This window comes from Saimiri boliviensis, chromosome 1, assembly GCF_048565385.1.
Source record: "Saimiri boliviensis isolate mSaiBol1 chromosome 1, mSaiBol1.pri, whole genome shotgun sequence".
Taxonomy (NCBI): Eukaryota; Metazoa; Chordata; class Mammalia; order Primates; family Cebidae; genus Saimiri; species Saimiri boliviensis.
Window position 1 is genome coordinate 259,356,855 of NC_133449.1, and position 20,070 is coordinate 259,376,924.

Below are 20,070 nucleotides of genomic sequence, written 5' to 3' on the forward strand. Positions count from 1 at the left end.
CCGCCTGCCTAAGCCTCCTAAAGTGCTGGGATTACAGGCATGAGCCACCACTCCTGGCCTCTGCTTGATTTTTTAAATTAGTGAATCTCAGATGGATACAAGCTTATACCTTCTTGTACCCTGATTCGAGAACTTAAGATCATAAATGCCATAATATCAGAAACATCGTAAGACAATGTGGATCCATCCAATGTGTTTCTGAGTCATTGTATCTAAAAGGTCTGTGTCCAGTTCAGAGCCTAACTTACTATCCCTTTTTACCACAGGTGGACTTAATTTTTTGAAAATTGTATGCCATGTTCTTTTTCAGTCTTAATTTTTGTTTAAGCCAAAATACGGACAGCAATCTAAAATAAGAATACTGTTGAGCATTTTCTATATGGAGGTAGTGATGCTAGGTCTGTAATGGGAGTGAAGACAAGGCTTAGTTCCTATACCTAAAATTCTTCTACCCAGTGAGAAAAGATACGTATACCACTCTGATGCAAAATAGAATATTTTAAAATATTTTAAAAGCTGTGTGTTCAAAAAAAGGGGTAGGTGAAAAAACTAAAGAAAGCTTTATGAAGCGGTAACATCAAAGTAGACTTAAATTATGCTGACTATATGTGTGATAAATGGAAATCAAATTTTACCCATAGCTTATCAGTTTTAGTAGAGGTCTTAGTTACGTATAAAGTAATTCTAACTAATTCTGTGAAGATATCAGAGTGCGTTCCTGTGACTTTTGTGATTTAGCTAAAACACCTATTTTGCCAACAGCTTGTTAGTTCATTTATGTATCTGTGTTATATTTTAGCATCATTCCTTTTTTTTTTTTTTTTTTTGGCCTGAAAGATCAAGGGAACAAATGGACAGGTTACAAGAGCAGATATTCTTCAGGTTGGTCTTCGAGAGCTGCTGAATGCCCTCTTTTCTAATCCTATGGATGACAATTTAATTTGTGCAGTAAAATTATTGAAGGTAGGTTTTTTTTTTTAATTTGACTATTTTACCTGTTTACTTATAATTTAGAGAAGGGAAGTCTGTATAGTGTACAGATAAATTCAAGATTATTACTTAAAGGTAAATATTGGTGTTTTACTTTTTTCTGAAATATTTCGGAAAAGCAAGATACACTTATTGTTTAATATATGAAGCAAGATTCAGAAGTGAAAATGGAAGTCCTTTACCCCATTTCCATTTGCAAATTATGTCATCTTCCCTTCTTATCCCTCTGTATGCTCTTATTAAATAAGATCTGTTTTGGCTTTTTTTTGGCCATCTAATGAAACATCTTAGATTTTTCCATAGCACACAGATTTACCTGTTTATTGAATAACTTCCTAGTATTCCATTGTATGCATTGTTTATCCATTCCATAAGATCCATCAAGATTTATTGATAAATATTTGCATTATCTTCAGTTTAGCCACTACAGCATTGCTAGTTATCTTTCCTCATGTCTTTATATGTGCAGATACTTTTGTAGGTTAAATTCGTAAACGCAGATTTGGTGGGTCAATGAGCATATGTACTTTACAACAAATAATGGCTAATTTGTCTTCTAAATGCTGATCCAGAGTATATCTCCATCTACATCTCTTCCTACATCCGTATAGTGATGGATGTAATCAGTCTTGGTTTTTGTTTTGTAGACGATGAGTTAAAAACAAAAACCTCATTTTACTTTGCATTGTCTTGATCTCTAATAATTTTAAGCATTTTTTCATGTTTATTAGGCATTTTTTTATTTTCTATAAATTACCTGTTTAAATCCTTAACTCACTTATTTCATGATGAAATGTGTTTGTGTTTTTTAATTGAAAGCTTCTAACTTTGTTGCATGTTTATATTAAAAAAAAAAAAAGAAACATTCATTACAATCTAATGGCCTATCTTAGTCATATAGAGATTATAACATAGTCATTGACATAAAACCCATGATTAAAGTTCTGCTATAGTTTAATTCTTTAGTTTTTATCAGTCAAGGGAACCACAGAGGGTGTGGAGATAATTGAATATTAGAGAATAATTAGGAATATTAAACTTGCTAAATTCATCTTAAGGAATAAACTGATATCCTTTTAGAATTTCTGTAATACACTATCGGATTTCTTATTTTATGGACACCTGCTTTTTTAGTTGACAGGATCAGTTTTGGAAGATGCTTGGAAGGAAAAAGGAAAGATGGATATGGAAGAAATTATTCAGAGAATTGAAAATGTTGTCCTAGATGCAAACTGCAGTAGGTAGGAAAAGAAGTAATGTAAATAGCCAGTACATGTCAATTTCTTGCTTTTTCTTTGGAGATTGTTTTTTAATCTGCTATACTTCAGAAGGGTAATGAATATGCAAAAATATTTTCTTTAAAGGAATAATATTTTACTTACAGTTTCTGCTCACTGGACATTTTTGCTCAATTACATTTAGAAATTGAAAAACTTAATTTTCTTATGTTAAGATAGGAGTTAAATGAAAAAATGATCCAGATATTAACTGTCTAACAAGTAAAAGTACTGGTGCAAGTATAGTAGGACCCATAAAAATGTTTGAAGGATAGCCACTGCCTTTAAGGCCCATATAGTCATAGTTATGTGAAACATAATGCAAGGCTGTTTTTTAAATGAATTTATGTCATATAGGAAATGTCTAGAAAGTCAAGGCATCAAATGTACATGTTAAATTCAGGAAATAAAGTTTTAGGAATCTGAGATATTTTAGGGTCTGACAGTCCTTATGGTGGATACACTAACTTGTTTTCAACTTTTGTCCCAGAGATGTCAAACAGATGCTCTTGAAGCTTGTGGAACTCCGGTCAAGTAACTGGGGTAGAGTCCATGCAACTTCAACATACAGAGAAGCAACGCCAGAAAATGATCCTAACTACTTTATGGTATGCCAGTGTTTATATTTTAAGTTTTACTTATTGCTTGAATTCGATTTTGGAAATTAGAAGAGCTACATAAAGCTCTTCTCAGAATTTGGTGCCTAATAACTCTCTTCACTGGCTTTGAGTGACATTGCAGCCATCAGATTGAAAAAATGAAGAGGACTGGAATTCTCCAGTGAAAGAGTGGACTAGAGAAAGATCTGTCCAGTGGCAAGAGAGGTTGACAAGGCTTGGAGTTAAGTGAGCACAGGGATGCCAGGAAGCAGCTTTTCCAGAGAATTCATAACCAAGAACCTGCACCTCAGACTCTTACTTTGCATGTTGTAGTAAAGAAAAATAAGAAAATAAAAATGGTTACTAGGCCAATGATGCCCTGAAGCTCCTGACATGATCAAACATAAAGCAGCTGTGGAGGAAAGTTCCTCCAGCCCGGATGTTGGAAATTCTTAAAAAAGGAAATGGTGGGGTTGGGGGAAACCACAGCTAAAAATGCGCCGACACGAAATGACAATGCACAACAGAACAGTTCACTAAAAGACAATAGACAGCACCATTAGAACCACAAGAACTTGAAATAATAGAATGGAAATCTGAAACCCATAGTTTCAAACCATAGACTTTCTCAGTGAAATGAAAATGGCTACTAGGAAGTTAGGTTCTTTTGCTTGTTCTTGCATTATCAGGTGCAGACGAGTGACATCAGCCATGCATCATTATTGTACTTACAAAAATCAATTCTGAAATGATTACATATTTGTATCACTTTGATTCATCCTAGAATGAACCAACATTTTATACATCTGATGGTGTTCCTTTCACTGCAGCTGATCCAGGTATGTTGTCTCACAATCATTCCCTCCTCCCAGTTGTTTAGTAAAGCAGTAATTTTACAGAAAACCACATCCTCACCAGCACAAAATTTTAACTTTCTGATGTCTTCACATCATTTTAAAAAACCAGTGTAATGGTTTGTCTAATATAGTAATGCTCTTCATAGTGACCACTTGAACCATTTCAAATGAAAATCTGATTCCACATATAGTGTCATGTCGCTTAACAGAGGATGGGAAGAATTCTCAATTAAATGCAACTATTGTAATTTTATATTTCCTCTGATATTTGTTTTTATACTCTTAAGCTTTCAGATGATTAGATTGGAGGGGAAATAATGGTTCTAGTTCACTACATAGTCAGCAACATATATTAATAGGGATTAATACTTGTCAACAGGAAGAATTACACATCGTATTAATACTTGGTGGGTGAGAGTTAATTAAAATCCAAATCTCTGCATATTTCCTCTTCCGAAAGAGGACCATTCATAGCAAGATTATCTTAATTGTAATAGATGGGACTGTAGGGTGAGGAAGAGAAATTTTTCCCATTTGGTACGAACTGCAACCAGCTTATGGTTGGAATTTTCCCGTATGTTTCCTCTGGATTATAAGCATTAACTGTCCTGTGCCTCTAGCACAAAGAAGTTTCTTTAGGAAAAGGAAGTAGAATTAAGTTACATGCTGTGGGCATCTTAAAACTTCACTAAATGTTACTAAATTGTTTTCCAGCATGATTATGCCATTTAATCTTAACATCAGCAGCATATGAGGGCTCCTGCTCCTCATCTTTGGCAATACTTATTAAACTTAATTTTTGCCTGTCGGATTGTATGAAATTCTGCCTTGCTAATATTTTATTTCCCTTATAAGTGATATTGAATTTTTCTTATTCCTGTTGACCTTTTTGATTTCTTCCTTTGAGAATTGCCTGCTTATACTCTTTGCTCATATTTGTGTTCGATTATTTGTCTGTCTTACTAATTTGTAATTCCTTGTGTAGTCTAGAAAAAAGTGATTCGTAGTCAGCTGAGGGTTTTGGTTATCCTCTCTCTCTCTCTGTATGCGGCTGTTTTGGCATTTTGTTTATAATGTCTTGTCATGTAGAACCTTTGAGTTTTAGTGTAAACAAAATTTGTGAGTCTTTTACTTTTTGTGGTTTAAGAAAGTTTCCTTACCACTTCGTTTTCTTCTAAAAATCATTGTTCCTTTTCATATTAAGGTCTTTAATCTACCAGAGCAATTTTTATATAGGGTGATATCATAGGAATTAAATCTTTTCATTGACTATTGTCTCAACAATAGCTATTAAATCATCCTTCCTTTTCTAGTTATATTAAGCCCCCTCTGTTGTATACCTTGTAACTCTTCTATAAAATTGTGTGTCTTATTCCTGTGTTTGTGTGAATCTTTTTTTCTGTTAATGTCTTCCTATGCCAATACTACACTTAATTATTTTTACCTTCCTGTGAGTCTTGCTATGTATGGTAAGACAAATCTTTCCTCTTATTCTTAAAAATTACCTTGATTTATTTTGACTGTTTTTATCTTTGTCAGGCTGGTTTAATTATTTCTAGTGACTGACTGGTTTTATAGAAATTCAGTTTGGTTTTTCAGTTTCTTTTTCATGGAAAAGAAATAATACAGCCAATAGATCTGTTTCTTTTTCTTAGGGGTTGTTTTTAAATCTGCTATACTTCAAGGAAGTGAATGAAATCTAACAGTTTTACAGAAAAATCAAGCTGAATTTTGTTTCTGCATTTTATTCAAATAATGTTGACCTTTTCTCAGAGCTTCAAATTATTTTTTTCTCATCATTCTCAGCATGCTTACTTCTGTTTTTTATTTTTGTTTTATCTATTAATTATAACCCTTCTGTTATTTCTTATCACACTTAAAATTGTTTCCTTAACTGTCATTCTTAAACTTTCATTTGGAAGTGAACTCAAACTTACAGAAAAATTACAAAAGTAAAATTGTACGAGGAATACCTTTTACCCAGGTATACTTTTTGTTAACAGTTATTTGTCATTTGTGCTCTTTTCACACACTTTTTTCTTAAACCATTTAAGTTTCATAATAATATGACCTTCATTGTATTATAGAAACTTATCCAAAATAGTTTTACATTTGCTTCTGCCAGGAGCCAGAGTGGGTATCACTGACTTGGACAGATTTTTTATTTTCTTGTCATAGGGGTTCTTTATGTAGGTAGTAGGAATTTGAGGTGGAGGCCCATTATTAAAAATTCTCTGGGAAACCAGTTTCTACGAAGTGCTCTGTCCCCACTCCAAACCCAGGTAGACACAACTAAGCTTCCCTGCTATCTCTCTCAGATGAAACACCACTGAGGTAGTTTTTGTTTTTGTTTTTGTTTTCCTGATGCAACTTTTGCTTAAGATACCTGCCCATTGAGGGTCCCAGGTTTGTGCAGGTGAGATGGGTGTGGAGCATGGATTCCATCCTCCTGTTTCACATTGGCCCAATACCTTGCTTTCTGACTTTCTGTGGGTTTTTTAATCTAAGCCCCTTAGTTACTAAGACCAACACCATCTGTTAACCTCCCAGCTGCAGCAGCTGCAGTTCATACATGGCTTTCAGTTCCTTCTTCATTTGTGACCTGATGACTTGGTTTTTCTCTTCTGTGAACTCTCATCCATACATTTTAAAGAATGCCTGTCTTACCTAGTACCTCAAGCATTTGTAGCAGGAAGGTTTTATTGTTAAAACTGTCTCTAAATTGTCAAAATTGGGTATCAAAATATCCCCAGCCCTTGAAGCTGGAGTTAAGAGTTTTATACAGACTGACACAGTCTTGGAAAAACATGGCTTTTACCCAGTCTAATATAATTGCAATAGCCTTTCAAAATTTCTGTTGGCTTCTGTTCGTAAGAAACTAATTTTAAGTTTTAATAGATGCTGATTCATTTTTTAATTCAGAGATTAGGACTTCATTCAGAAGTACTAATCTTAAAAGGTATCCAATAACTCTTCCTAAGACAAGGCAGATAGAGAGCTCTAATGTCACCTTTATTACTTTGAAGGATTCAATGAAGGGAAAGTTGGCAGAGCGGAAACATCTACCAGGTAGCTACCTTCCCCATCTCTCTGGGAAGAAAGGGAAAGAAAATCCTCCATTCTCAGAACTGATGGAAAGCAGCAGTAGAGTATGTAAACAGTATACATTAGCCATAAATGAACATCACCTACAATGGTTTTGATTTCCAACTTACAGTACTATATGTCACTAAGATTTCCGAGCATGGAGGGGACAAAAGCAAGCCAATTAGAAAATAAGTTTTATAAAAGCTGTTTTTTTACATAATTGGTAGTTTACTGTTACTTAGACACTGGATCTACTTAAAAGTCATAATATTAAAAAACATTTAGGGGTAATTGGTCATTTCATGTGATTTTTTTTTTCAGCATTTAGTTTTTCTCCTATGTTATCTTACAGATTATCAAGAGAAATATCAAGAGTTACTTGAAAGAGAGGACTTTTTTCCAGATTATGAAGAAAATGGAACAGATTTATCAGGGGCTGGTGATCCGTAAGTTTTCTTTAGTTACTAACATTCTTCATGAAATTTCTGTGTCTAATTTGTAGGTGGAGATTAGACTAGAAAAAGTAGCTCATAAAATAATGGTGTTTGGGGCCAGGCGTGGTGGCTCACACCTGTAATCCCAATACTTTGGGAGGCTGAGGAGGGCCGTTCACTTGAGGCCAGTTGTTTAAGACCAGCCTGGCCAACATGGTGAAATCCTGTCTCTATCAAAAATACAAAAAATTAGCCAGGATCACAGCTACTCAGGAGGCTGAGGCATGAGAATCGCTTGAAAGTAGGAGGCAGAGGTTGCAGTGAGCTGAGATTGTGCCACTGCACTCCAGCTTGGGAGACAGAGCTAGACTCTGTCTTAGGAAAAAAAAAAAAAGAGGCATTTCAGTATTTTGATATGATGTTGTTATGTGGTAGTGCTTATGTACTAAAATTTTTCAGAAAATTGTATTAACTCACAGATTAGTTCGGAAAATCTATAGTTGAGGAAGATAACCATTAAAATATACTGAAGCATAATTTTTTTAAAAAAACAGACTCTATTGTATCTAGACTTTAAAATAAGAAGTTCTAAAACTTAGTGTAAGATCTTGGGCAATTTCTGTGTCTGCTTTTCCAGCTATAAAATAAGAATAGTAGTATCTCTCCTTGAGTCTTTTTTTTTTTTTTTTTTGAGATTAAATAGATTCTATTGTACCTAGACTTCAAAATAAGAAGCTCTAAAACTTACTATAAGATCCTTTATCTGTTTCTTCACCTGCCACTCTTTGTAATTAAAGATACCTTTAACGTATTACTCACCATCAGATTGCACTACATTTTCTTATAAAAGGACCAGGAACTTGTGAGATTTAATCCCAAATCTGTTAACAACTTGTGTATATTTGGACAAGCTACTTAGTTTCTTTTCTTTCTAAGTAGGAGATGGGAGGGAATAAATATCTTGAACTTATTTTTTTTTATATCTCATCTCCTGTGTTGTAGATTTTTTAAAAAGTGAAGCACTTTTATTCTATTGATATTTTAATTATGGATCAGTTTGAGATCTAGAAATACAATGTTGCCATACATTTATATTCTAGTTTAATAGGAAACAAAAAAATATAGGGACTTACGGACCCAGGCAGCACTAGGACAAAGTTCAGTCTACTTGGATATACCACTGGAAGATAAAGTTGTTTATGGCATTAAACTTGAGGTTATCCTCTTAAGTTTGTTTGGATAAGCATCATATTCTCTTGCCCTAATGAGCTCATGGTTATTTCAGCACATGGCCCTGTATTGGAAATGGGGAAGAAACAGAAAAGTACCCATCAGCAGTTGGTAGGATGCTTTTTCACACTTGTTAGGTGGAAAGGATTGGATTACTGGGGGAGGGAAGGGTGTAGCTAGAATCATGTTGTGGAGGAAAAGTGTAGAAAAAGGGGTAAGACCTGGAGTCAGACAAATTCTGGCCCCGCCACACATTAAAAATTTTACATTGTTTATTTAATTTTCCAGAGTCTTTATTTTCCATCTCCAAAATGAAGATGATCATAATGTATATCTTTTTAAGATGGTCATGGGCATTCAGTAAGAATGTGTAGATTAAATCCTTAATTGACACTTTAAATCTTTCCCCCATACTTAACTATGGGAAGCCTTGCTTTCCACCATTTTAAACTACCTAATAGTTGGGAAAAAATCTGGGATAGATGATCTCAAAAGTAGCTTTCTATGAAAGTCTGATTCCAAATAAATGGGAATGTGACTAAACTGTCATCATGGGAATAACCCAGCAGAAATCATAGCAGGAATAACACTTTCTGTTGTTAAGTAGACATAAAATATTAGTGCATCACTAGAGGTGAATGGCATATTTGAAATTATGTTATATTAATAGTGATAGTGTAATTGTTTATTGATAAGGTAAATTTATTAATATCAATCTTGAGCCCAAGCTTATATGTCAAGCCTTTGATTTAACTTTCAGGTTGTAGAAATTAACTTATGTCTAAAAGTATAGTAGATGATCAAATTAAGCATTTAGTTGTACAAAGACTGCCATTAATGTAATTCTTAGGTTAGGCTTGTGTTCTGTTATAATTCAGTCTAGGAAAGTTGTATTACATTCTTTTTTTTATGACTCAGCATCTTAGACATTTTCTGAATTGAAAAACCTTACACTTACAAATCATCTTTGCTCTTACAGATACTTGGATGATATTGATGATGAGATGGACCCAGAGATAGAAGAAGCCTATGAAAAGTTTTGTTTGGAATCAGAGCGTAAGCGAAAACAGTAAAGTTAAATTTCAGCATATCAGTTTTATAAAGCAGTTTAGGTATGGTGATTTAGCAGAACACAGGAAAGCAAGAAAATGTGTCATACTTATACCAAATTAAGGATGTTGAGTTATATTACTAATGTATGCAACTTTAATTTTGTTTAACACTATCTGCCAAAATAAACTTTATTCCCTATAACTTAAAATGTGTATATATATATAATAGTTTATTATGTACAGTTAATTCTACTGTTTTGGCTGCAATAAAATCGATTTTGAAATAAATGAAATGTTGAAAATTTTGCTAGTTGGTTAGATGCTTATCCTTTAAATTCTACTTTTCTTGAGGGGAAAAAGTCTTAGTCTGGAAATAACATATTACTGCAGAAATGTAGCATCCTTTTTTAGGTAGCAGTATTATAGCTTTCATTTTAGTTTGACATTTAGTGTCCCAGTGAATTGAATTTCAAATATGAATCATAATCTTGAAAATCTTTAGCACTCAAGTCTTGGAATATATCATTAACAACTGACTTATATATGCAGATGCTATTTGATACCAAGGGCTTTTTAAATGTCATGGGGGAAGAAAAACGACTTGGTGAACTCCAGCTAAACAACCAAGACTTCACCGAAGATTTATTTCACTTCTAGAATTTTTCTTTTTCTTTTTTTTTTTTTTTTTTTCAACTGACTAACTTCGTTACCTTAAGGCCTAGAACATTATTCTGCTTTATTTATATGGCTTTCTCACTTTTATTTTGTAGCATGGGTTGCATCAACTTTTTTACTAGAGAATTTTACTAGATATTTGTCATTCAAGTTTTCATCTGCTTTATAATTGATACACCTTGAGGGTCACTTTTCTAATACTTTTACTATAATGTGGTACCACCTCAACCCTAATAAATAATATTTTTACCTAATGTCAAATCTTTTTCCAGCTAACTAAAAATAAAACTTATGTACAAAAGGATTGCTTGTAAATATGCATGTAAATAGTTCTGTTAATAACCCACTGTTTTACATTTGGTACATCTGTGTCTGCTAATACAGTTAGCTTTCTCACTTTTCTGCTTGTTTGTTCAGTCTGAATTAAAATTAGACTTTGAAAATAAACCTTAAATAGTTCTGTTTCCTGTAAATTTTTGCAGTGGCATCTGGTATTTTAAATAATTTGCTATTGAACTTGTATATTTGACATAATGAATTTACTTAATGGTTTGAAATCAAATACATCATATTAGAAGATATTTTATTCATTCTCTAAAGAATTCAGTAACAAGTCTACCTTGAAAAACAAACATAAAACTTTAAAATTCCTTCTATAAAGGGGGAGTTTGTACATAATTGGAGTTTTTGATCATTGTAGTAGTAAGAATTCTTTTTCCAAATGGCCCCTGTAACATGGTAGCTATTAAAATAATCTGCAGTTCTAAAGATAGCACTGACTGCAAATATTGGAGGGAGAGGAGGAGGTGTTGAGAAAGGGCAATACCGTAGACCAGAGACAAGGAATGCTAACAGCATATACTTGAGACTTTTAGCAGCTGCTTTGTGAATAACTGTCCAGTATTTACCCACTAACTCATTGTCACCAACTGTTGCTCTACTCACAGTAGCTACCAACAAGATCAGTATCTATTTCCAGTGTTAGTGATTCTTGATAAAAAAGCACAGAAACCTAGCATATTAAAACAATCATTTTAATTATGCTCATGGACTCTCTGATTCAGGAACCTGGAGATGGCTTTTCTCTAGTCTGTGATGTCTGAGGCCTAGTCAAGGAAAATAGGGCTGCGGGTAATTTGAACATCTGGTAGCTATAATCATCTGGAGTCATGGTACTGAGATGACTTAAAGCCAAGACTAGATTGAAATGGTTCACCAGAACCATCTACACTTCACTTGTCCATGTAGCTTGGACTTCTCTCAGCATGTTGGCTGAATGCTGAGGGGCCATTTCAAAAGACTCAGAAGCTGCATTTGGAAGTCATACGGCATTAACTTCCACTGTATTCCCTTGGTTCTAAGTGAGTCACTAAAACCATATTCAGATAGGAGGCCATCAGGAGCATGTGGCCATATTTTAAAACTGATGGCTTGAGCCTGGTGATCTTTGGTTGACCAGACTTTGCATAATTGACCAGACAAGTACATAATGAAAGGAAGAGTTGCCCCTTTCCACAAATTTTGGCCTTTAAGATTGCCATGCCTTCAACGGAAACATGTCAGCAAGTCTTGAGGAAAGATCACTCTCCAATGAGCAAAGACACAGGTGCTAGTAAATATCATAGTCTTGTGTTCTGGCAACAAAACGCAAATATTGGTCTTAACGTAGAAGTTGTGTCATCAACTCTGACCCTCTATAGACATAGACTACCAGGAACATACCTGTACATACATGTTGAGCTCACTGTTGCAGTGAAGGAGAACACACACCTTGGAGTTATGGGGTACATCGGTAAGAGTGTGTTAGGACCTCTTAGGATTCTGATAGGATTTGGGCTTTGGCTGGGTAATTTGGGGGATGGTCTAAGAAACTGGAGGTTCACTCTAGGCTGAGTCTTGTCAGAAAGCAAGCTTAATTCTATAATTAGGTACTTCATTAAATCTTTAGGGAGGAGAGATGAATATGGATTAAGTTGTACTTAAGGGAGAAAAATCACATGTAATGAGAGGAGGATGTTTGGCATGAAAGTAAACTCTAGGACTCAAAGTGACTCAAACAAAAAAAAGCAGCTCAACCACTGTCAGGTTAGGGGGACAGAGAGATAAAGACAGCTGCAAAGTTAACAGGAAACTTTTAGGTCCTGCAGCAGCTGTAAAATACCATCATGACTCCCTCCTTGTCTGACCACTGCTTAGTTACCTGTGACACCCTTAGACCTGCTTTGTTATACTCATCTATTAATGGGGTTATCCACTTGCTAAACTGCCCTCATCTAATGCAGCACCAATCCCTAGTTAATTCTCACTTCTAAGCTTGCTGCAGAAATAGTGTCCAACCCAGAACTAGTCTCCCTTCCCTTAGAGCTTGCTCAGAACCCTACAGTAGGAATTCAGACCTTACCAAAGATGGCACACCTTGCTCTCTTGTGGAATGCACCATCTTCGCTGTTTCTGTTTCCCTTGCTTGCAAATCAATAAACAGTTTTGAGCCTGGTGGTCTTTGGCTAATTGGACTTCAGCAGATGCAAATAATCTAAGCTCATGTGTGCTGCTGCTCTATTGTGTTAGCCTGGCAAAACACCAACCCTGAATGAACCCAACACTGCTTCTGCATTCTTGCAGCTGGAGGTCATGTTTCCGGTTTTTATCACTGTAAATTCATGCTTAGCACATTCAGTTAGGCTGTCAGTGCTGACAAAAATCAATGTGTTTCTCTTCTGTCCTTCTGGAACTATATCAAACCTTCACTCTAATGGCCCTTTCACCCCCTAACTGATTAATTCACAGGGAAAAAACAAAACAAGAAACATGATACCCATGTACACAAATGCATCTGCATTCACTTCATTCCTCCTCTTCCTATACAGGAAAAATCCCTTCTCTTATTAAAGGCTGGTTACTTAACATGTGCTGGAATCCTATCTCCTCTCATTCTCTTATGGAGTCTGTTGTTACTTGGTCTGTATTTTTCCTCTCTACTTTTGCTCTTTGCAAGGACTGTTGAACATGCCATTCTCATCAGAAGAAATCTGCTTCTCATATTTCTCTCCAATCACAGTCCTATCTTTGCTTTACAGTCAGAGTTCTCAAGTGTCTTACCATGTTTTCCATGTCCTTACCTCCTATTTGTGCTTAAAACCTACTATGGCAACTGCCCCACTGTATACAGTGGCCTTCACTAGAGTCATTAACGAACTCTATGTCCCTAAGTCCTGGAGAGACTTCATTCTTAGCTTTTCATGTGGCAATATGTGACATTGTTAAGTGACACTAAAATTGAAAACCTCTAGGCATCTAGGACTTACTTTCAGTTAACTTAAAGTTAACTCACTTTCAATCTTTATACTGTTCTTCCTCACTGCTTTTGTGGGCTTCTTTTCCTTTACTTAATCTGTACATAATAGCGTTCTTCAAAGTTCAGTCCTAAGCATTCTTTCCTCGTGTCACAACATTCTTGGACTACTTCATCCTCTCCTGTAGCTTCAGTTAGCAGCTATCAGCCAGTGACCTCCAGATTTGTTTCTGTCTCCTGATTGCAGACCTTTACTGATTTACCATTTCCACCAGGTGGACTAATAAAATTCATGCTGTCACTAAATTTGCTCTTCCTCTTGTCCCCCTCTCATTAGTAGCACTGCCACCAATCCACTTGTCCCAACCAGAAACCCTGGCATTCCTTATGATTCAACCCTCCCTTACCCCCAGGTTCAGTCATCACCAAGTATAAAGTCAATCTCCTAAATATTTTTTGGAGCTGTGCTTGTGATCTTCACTGCCCAGGTGCTGCATCTGAGCTGCCATGATTCTACTGTTCCTTTTTCAAAAGCCTTCTACTGAGTTATCCATATCAACTCTTGCATCCTATAGTCCTTTCTCCACTTAGCAGTTCCGAGAATCTAATGTAAAACTCTGTAGTAGTCAGGATTTCTATATAGGAGGTTTTTAGACATTGGAAGGTAAAAGGTGGGGGTGAAACAGGACCTAAGTTAGCATTATATAGTACAAACTGATGTTACAGGTCAATGCAAATGTGATCTTCTGAGGATGCCTTTATTTATGCTTAATGTAAGATTGATACTAATTTATATATCAGCCTTTTTTAAATGAAGATAAATTAAGGGGTTAGATTGCTCCCCATCCCATGATGCTGCCATCTGTGCTTAAACACTGTGTGTGTGTGTGTGTTTGGATTTTTGGTTGTTTGTTTTGAGACAAAGACTTGTTCTGTCACCCAGGCTGGAGTTCAGTGACAGGATCTTGGCTCACTGCAACCTCCACCTTCCAGGTTCAAGCAATTCTCCTGCCTCAATCTCCTGAGTCACTGGGATTGCAGGTGCCTGCTACCATGCCCGGCTAATTTTTGTATTTTTTGGTAGAGATGGGGTTTCACCATGTTGGCCAGGCTGGTCTCAAACTACTGACCTCAGCTGATCTGCCCGCTTCAGCCTCCCAAAGTGCTGGGATTACAGGTGTAAGCCACCATGCCTGGCCTACATAAACACCTTGTAATAAACAATTATACCTCAGTAAAGCTGTTAAAACAAAACAAAACAAAACAAAACACTTGCCCAAAAATAGAGACCTCTTTTTTTTCCTAATTTGGTGTGAGAGAATATAAATCTTGAGTCCATAAATCCCTAATGTTCTGTACTCTGCCTGCCCACCTCTGTACCCCACTCCAGGATTCCTTTCCCTTCAGGCTTCTTTCCTCCCTAACCATGCTTAAACCATGCCTGCTTTATTTCAGTCCTTTTAAAGAGAAAACTCTTTTCCCTTGGGCCTCACAGCCTTAACACAGGGACCTTAACCTCTGCTTGAAATACTTTCCCCCCTACTTTACCTGGCTAACGTACTTAAACTTTAAATATCAGTGGAAATACTTTCTCAGCCTAGGTTAAATTTGCTCGTTACAGATGCACCATGGAAATATTGCAAGTTCCATTCCAGACCACCACAATAAAGCAAATATTGCAATAAAGTAAGTTGGGAATTCTTTGGTTTCCCAGTACATATAAACGTTACATTTGTACTATACAGTAGCTTATTAAGTGTGCAGTAGCATATTTTTTAAATGTACGTACCTTAATTTAAAAATTCTTTATTGCTAGAAAATAAAAATGATATGAGTCTTCAGTGAATAATAATCTTTTTGCTGGTGAAGGGTCTTGCCCCAGTGTTGATGGCTGTTGACTGATTCGGGTGGTGGTTGCTGAAGGCTGGGATAGCTGTGGCAATTTCTTAAAATATGTCAACAATGAAGTTTGTTTCTTCCTTTCAATAAAGATTTATTTAGCGTGCAATGCTGTGTGATAGCATTTTATGCACAGTAGAACTTCTTTAAAAATGTGAGTCAATCATCTTAAACTCTACTGTTGTTTTATCATCAAAGTTTATGTAATATTCAAAATCCTTTGTGTCTTTTCAACAATATTCAGCATCTTCACTAGGAGTGGCTTTTTTTTTTCAAGAAATTACTTTCTTTACTAATCCATAAGAAGCAACTCATCCATTCAAGGTTCATCAGGAGATGGCAACAATTCAGTCACATATTCAGGCTCCACTTCTCATTCTAGTTCTCTTGCTGTTTCCACCACATCTGCAGTCGCTTCCTTCACTAAAGACCTGAATCCCTCAAACTCAACCATGAGGATTAGAATCAACTTCTTCCAAACTCCTCTTAATGTTGATATTTTGACCTCCTCCCAAGAAGCACAAATATTTTTAATGACATCTAGAATGGTGAATCTTTTCCTGAAGGTTTTCAACTGACTTTGCCCAGACCCATTAGAAAAACCACTTTCTATGGCAGCTATAGCCTCACGAAATGCATCTCTTAAATAATAAGACTTGAAAATCAAAATTACTTATTGACCCATGGGCTGCAGAATGGATGCTGTGTTAGCAGGCGTGAAAACTAATCTTCTCATACATCTTCATCAGAGCTCTTAGGTGACCAGGTGCATTGTCAACAAGTAATAATATTTTAAAAGAAATCTATTTTTCTGAGTGTAGTTCTCAACAATGGGCTTAAAATATTCAGTAAATCATACTGTAAACAGATGTGCTATCATCCAGGCTCTGTTGTTTCTAGAGCACAGGCAGAGTAGATTTAACATAATTCTTAAGGACCCTAGGATTTTGAAATGGGAAATGAGCATTGGTTTCAACTTCAAGTCACCAGCTACATTAGACCTGCACAAGACAATCAGCCTGTCCTTTGAAGCTTTGAAACCAGGCATTGATTTCTCTCTGGCTATGAAAGTCCTGGATGACATCTTCCACTAGAAGGCTGTCGCATCTGCATTAAAAATCTGCTGTTTAGTTTGGCTAGCTTCATCAGTGATCTTTGTTAGATCTTCTGGATAACTTGCAGCTTCTACATCAGCACCTGCTGCTTCACCTTGCCCTTTTTTGTTACGGAGATGGCTTCTTTCCTTAAACTTCATGAACCAACCACTGATAGCTTCAGACTTTTCTTCAACTTCCTCACCTTTATCAGCCTTCACAGAATTGAAGAGAGTTAGGGTCTTGTTCTGGATTAGGCTTTGGTTTAAGGGAAAGTTGTGGCTGGTTTGATCTTCTATCCAGACCATTCAAACTTTCTCCATATCAGTAATAAAGCTGTTTGGGTTTTTCTTATTATTCTTGTGTTCACTGGTGGAGTACTTTTAATTTCCTTCAAGAATTTTTTCTTTTTATTCACAACTTGGCTGTTTGACACAAGAGGCTTAGCTGTCAGCCTTTCTTGGCTTTCAACATGCCTTCCTTATAGGCTTATTCGTTTCTAGCTTTTAATTTAAAGTGAGAGACATACAACTCTTTTACTTGGACACTTAGAGGCCACTGTACGGGTATTAATTGGCCTAATTTCAATATTGTTGTGTCTCAAGGAATAGGGAGGCTCCAGGAGAGGGAGAGAGATGAGAGCAGCCATTGAGTAGAGCAGCCACACACACGCAGTATATATTGATCAACTTGTTACCGGTGGAAGAGATCTCAGTTACTGCAAGTTACCAGCAGCCTATCCTTATGGGTCCATAGCAACTTCAGTCCTGGCTTCCTCAGAAGAAAGAATTTGACTGAGGGGCATAAAGCAGAAAAAGGGACCAAGGCATGTTCCAGAGCAGGAGTTGAAAGTTTATTTAAAAAAAAAAAACGTTAGAACAGGAAAGGAAGGTGCACATAGAAAAGACCCAAGTAGACATGTGAAGGTTAAAGAGAGAAAGGTCAAGTGCCCCATTTAACCATGGTCCTAGGACTTTTATAAGCTTGCCTCTTTCCCATGATTATTCTGTTAGGGTGAGCTCTCACATGCTCAGAGCCTTCCTTACCCTTGAGAAGTGAGCACACACAGTGTGTTTATGGGGTTATACATATGCCCATTTGATGCTTTCTTCCTTTTTCCAGTGGAGTGTACCAGAAAGGTCATACTTTATCATTGTTTTCTCTTAGCACACATGCCCAGGTAGGTGCTTCTCTCTGGGGCCTGTATTGTTAACATTTTGATGTTAACAGGTGTGGACCATCAGGAAATAGCCTCTCCCTGGCGCTGCCAAATTATCATTTTTAGAGAGGCAATGTGATAACTGCCGAACCATCACCCAACATTTTTAGTGGGTGGGTTGAGAGGGGAGAGCCCTCTCCTGCCCTGCTCATGCCTAACTACTTGTAACAGATTCAGTTTGTCATTTTATATCATATGGACATGATCTGTGGTGCCCCAAAACAATTACAATAGTAACATCAAAGATCAGTGATCATACAGATCACCCTAACAGATACAAAAATAATGAAAAAGTTTGAAATACTGTGGAAATTACCGAAATGTGCCACAGAGACACAAAGTGAGCACATGATGTTGGGAAAAAATGGCACCCATACACTTGCTCCATCAAGGTTGCTTCAGACCTTCTATTTGTAGCAAACTCAGTATCTGCAAAGCACAATAAAATGCAGAATAAAACAAGGTATGCCTGCCTGTGCCCTCACAAACCTCTGTATTTTATCTTAGAAGCAAACTGTAATAAATGATTGTTTATTCTTTCTTTCCAGTTAATCTCTAGCTTTCATCCTCACCCCCAAAGAACTGGGCCACCTTCCCTGCTTTATCCCCACTATGCCTAAGCACATGGCATTACATAAACATTTGTTTAGTGTCAATAAATACAACAGACGTGTATTTCCCATGTTATGGGGAAAAAAAGGTGCAGATACACAGACGGCCTATTTTCTGATACCAAATTAAGAAAAGAAGAGTTCTCCACCTTTAGCCAAGTTTTTTTTTTTTCTTTTTTTCTTTTCTTTTTTTTTTTTTGACAGCTTTACCGAAGTGTAATAGTTTTTTTGTTTTTTTGTTTGTTTGTTTGTTTTTGCTCAGTCAATAGTTTTTTATCTCATTTAAAAATACGTACCACTCCACTAAAATGCGCTCTGTGGTTAGCTCCCGGCTGGAATGTGCAAAAGGCTGATCCTCAGCAGCCTTTATTATTAATACAACCAGGGCTGGCCGCTTTTGCGTGGAGCACCGGAAGTAAAAATCCAAGAGGAGCCGGCCGGATTCCCTACAGGGAACCAGCCCTCCCCACCCTACACTTCTTCCGGCTTCGCTCTTCTCAGGGAGAGCAGCGAGGGCAGCCCTCAGAGTGGAGGGCGGGACTTCCGGTCTTTCTGGTTGTGGACCTGTTAACGCGGCTCACGGAGGGAGCGGGGAGTTTTGAACTGCTCCTGTTTTGATTTTCGCCTTGTCTTTAGTGGTTACAGTTGACTCTGTCTCTGTTTTCCTGCTGCCTGGAGGGCGTCTCCCTTCGACCTTATTCCTCTAGGGTTGTGATTTTTTTCTTTCATCAAGAAATATCACTTATTGGTAACTTGTCAAACTCAAGAAATCCCTGGAGAAGCAGTCGTGGGCAGGCCCCGACGCTGCTGCTTCCAGAGCATTTTGGCAAATAAAAGCCAGGGACCATTGCTGGCATCATTTCCGCAACTTTTCGGCTCAGAACGGCTGTGAGTGCAAGACGTTGGTGGTGGTTTTGGTAAGGCTCTGTAACCAGAGATTATAGCATTTTGTCAAAAACGAGGTTCTTATTCATGTCAAGAACAGACTTGTGGCTTTGAGCGTTAAGCATACCCTGAGGTAATTGTGCTGAGTGGTGAGAACGCAAGAGGGAAGAGACAGTAGAGATAAGCATGGCAGTGTGGGTCGGAGCCGGGTTGTTTTCCTATGGTGTGCCAAGTACCTTAGACATTACACTGTTTCTTGTTTATGATTGATTATTTAAACTTAGAAAACTTCCTCAATAAAGCTATTTAAAAAAAAATTTGGCCAGAGATAGACTTTTTTCCCCTCAAATTAGAATCAGGAAATGTTTTCCACCTATGTATCAGCACCCGTTTTTTCCCCTGAAATACCAAGTAGACCTATCCGATATATACTTGTTTGTGTATATATATATCTGTAATATATATTGCCATTTGATAAGTACATTAACAAGTGATCTAAAGCATTTGGTATGGTCTGACTTGTAGAAAGTTACCTATGACATCAATACTAGAGATGGATTGGAGAGAGATGAAATTCCAAACAGTTGCAGGCGTTGATGGGAGAGTCCATGGCCTGAAATAGAAAAGGAGGTAAAGAGAGCCAGGTTCCAAAGAGAGACTTAGAAAATCAGGAGGACTTGTTACAGGGGCATGGAGGAAAACACAGTGGAAAGTCATATTTTAGAATATTGGCTACTAACAATGAGACGCCATTAATTCAAATTGCAAATTCAAGAGGAGCAATATACTTTTTAAAAAATTTACTTATTTTTCATCATTTAAATATTATTTGTGCCCTTACTATTTGACTAATAATATTTTGGATGCCA

At 36.7% G+C, this 20,070-nt stretch overlaps 2 protein-coding genes across 8 annotated transcripts in view; both read left to right on the plus strand.

Annotated features, from left to right (window-relative positions):
* The window catches only part of PAIP1 (poly(A) binding protein interacting protein 1), a 28,965-nt gene extending 19,133 nt beyond the window's left edge, over window positions 1-9,832 (plus strand). For all 4 annotated transcript variants that reach the window (XM_010336630.2, XM_003925882.3, XM_039469976.2 and 1 more), the window contains exons 6-11: window positions 838-963; window positions 2,125-2,231; window positions 2,758-2,875; window positions 3,651-3,705; window positions 7,163-7,256; window positions 9,454-9,832. In XM_010336630.2, the coding sequence (XP_010334932.1) occupies window positions 838-963; window positions 2,125-2,231; window positions 2,758-2,875; window positions 3,651-3,705; window positions 7,163-7,256; window positions 9,454-9,547 (594 nt within the window). In that variant the 3' untranslated portion in view covers window positions 9,548-9,832. The remainder of the gene's footprint in view (window positions 1-837; window positions 964-2,124; window positions 2,232-2,757; window positions 2,876-3,650; window positions 3,706-7,162; window positions 7,257-9,453) is intronic.
* Window positions 9,833-9,925: 93 nt separating this feature from the next.
* Window positions 9,926-20,070, plus strand: part of C1H5orf34 (chromosome 1 C5orf34 homolog) — a 44,110-nt gene continuing 33,965 nt past the window's right edge. For all 4 annotated transcript variants that reach the window (XR_012513812.1, XM_039468645.2, XM_074386160.1 and 1 more), the window contains exon 1: window positions 9,926-19,233. The gene's annotated coding sequence lies outside the window, so the exon portion shown is untranslated. The remainder of the gene's footprint in view (window positions 19,234-20,070) is intronic.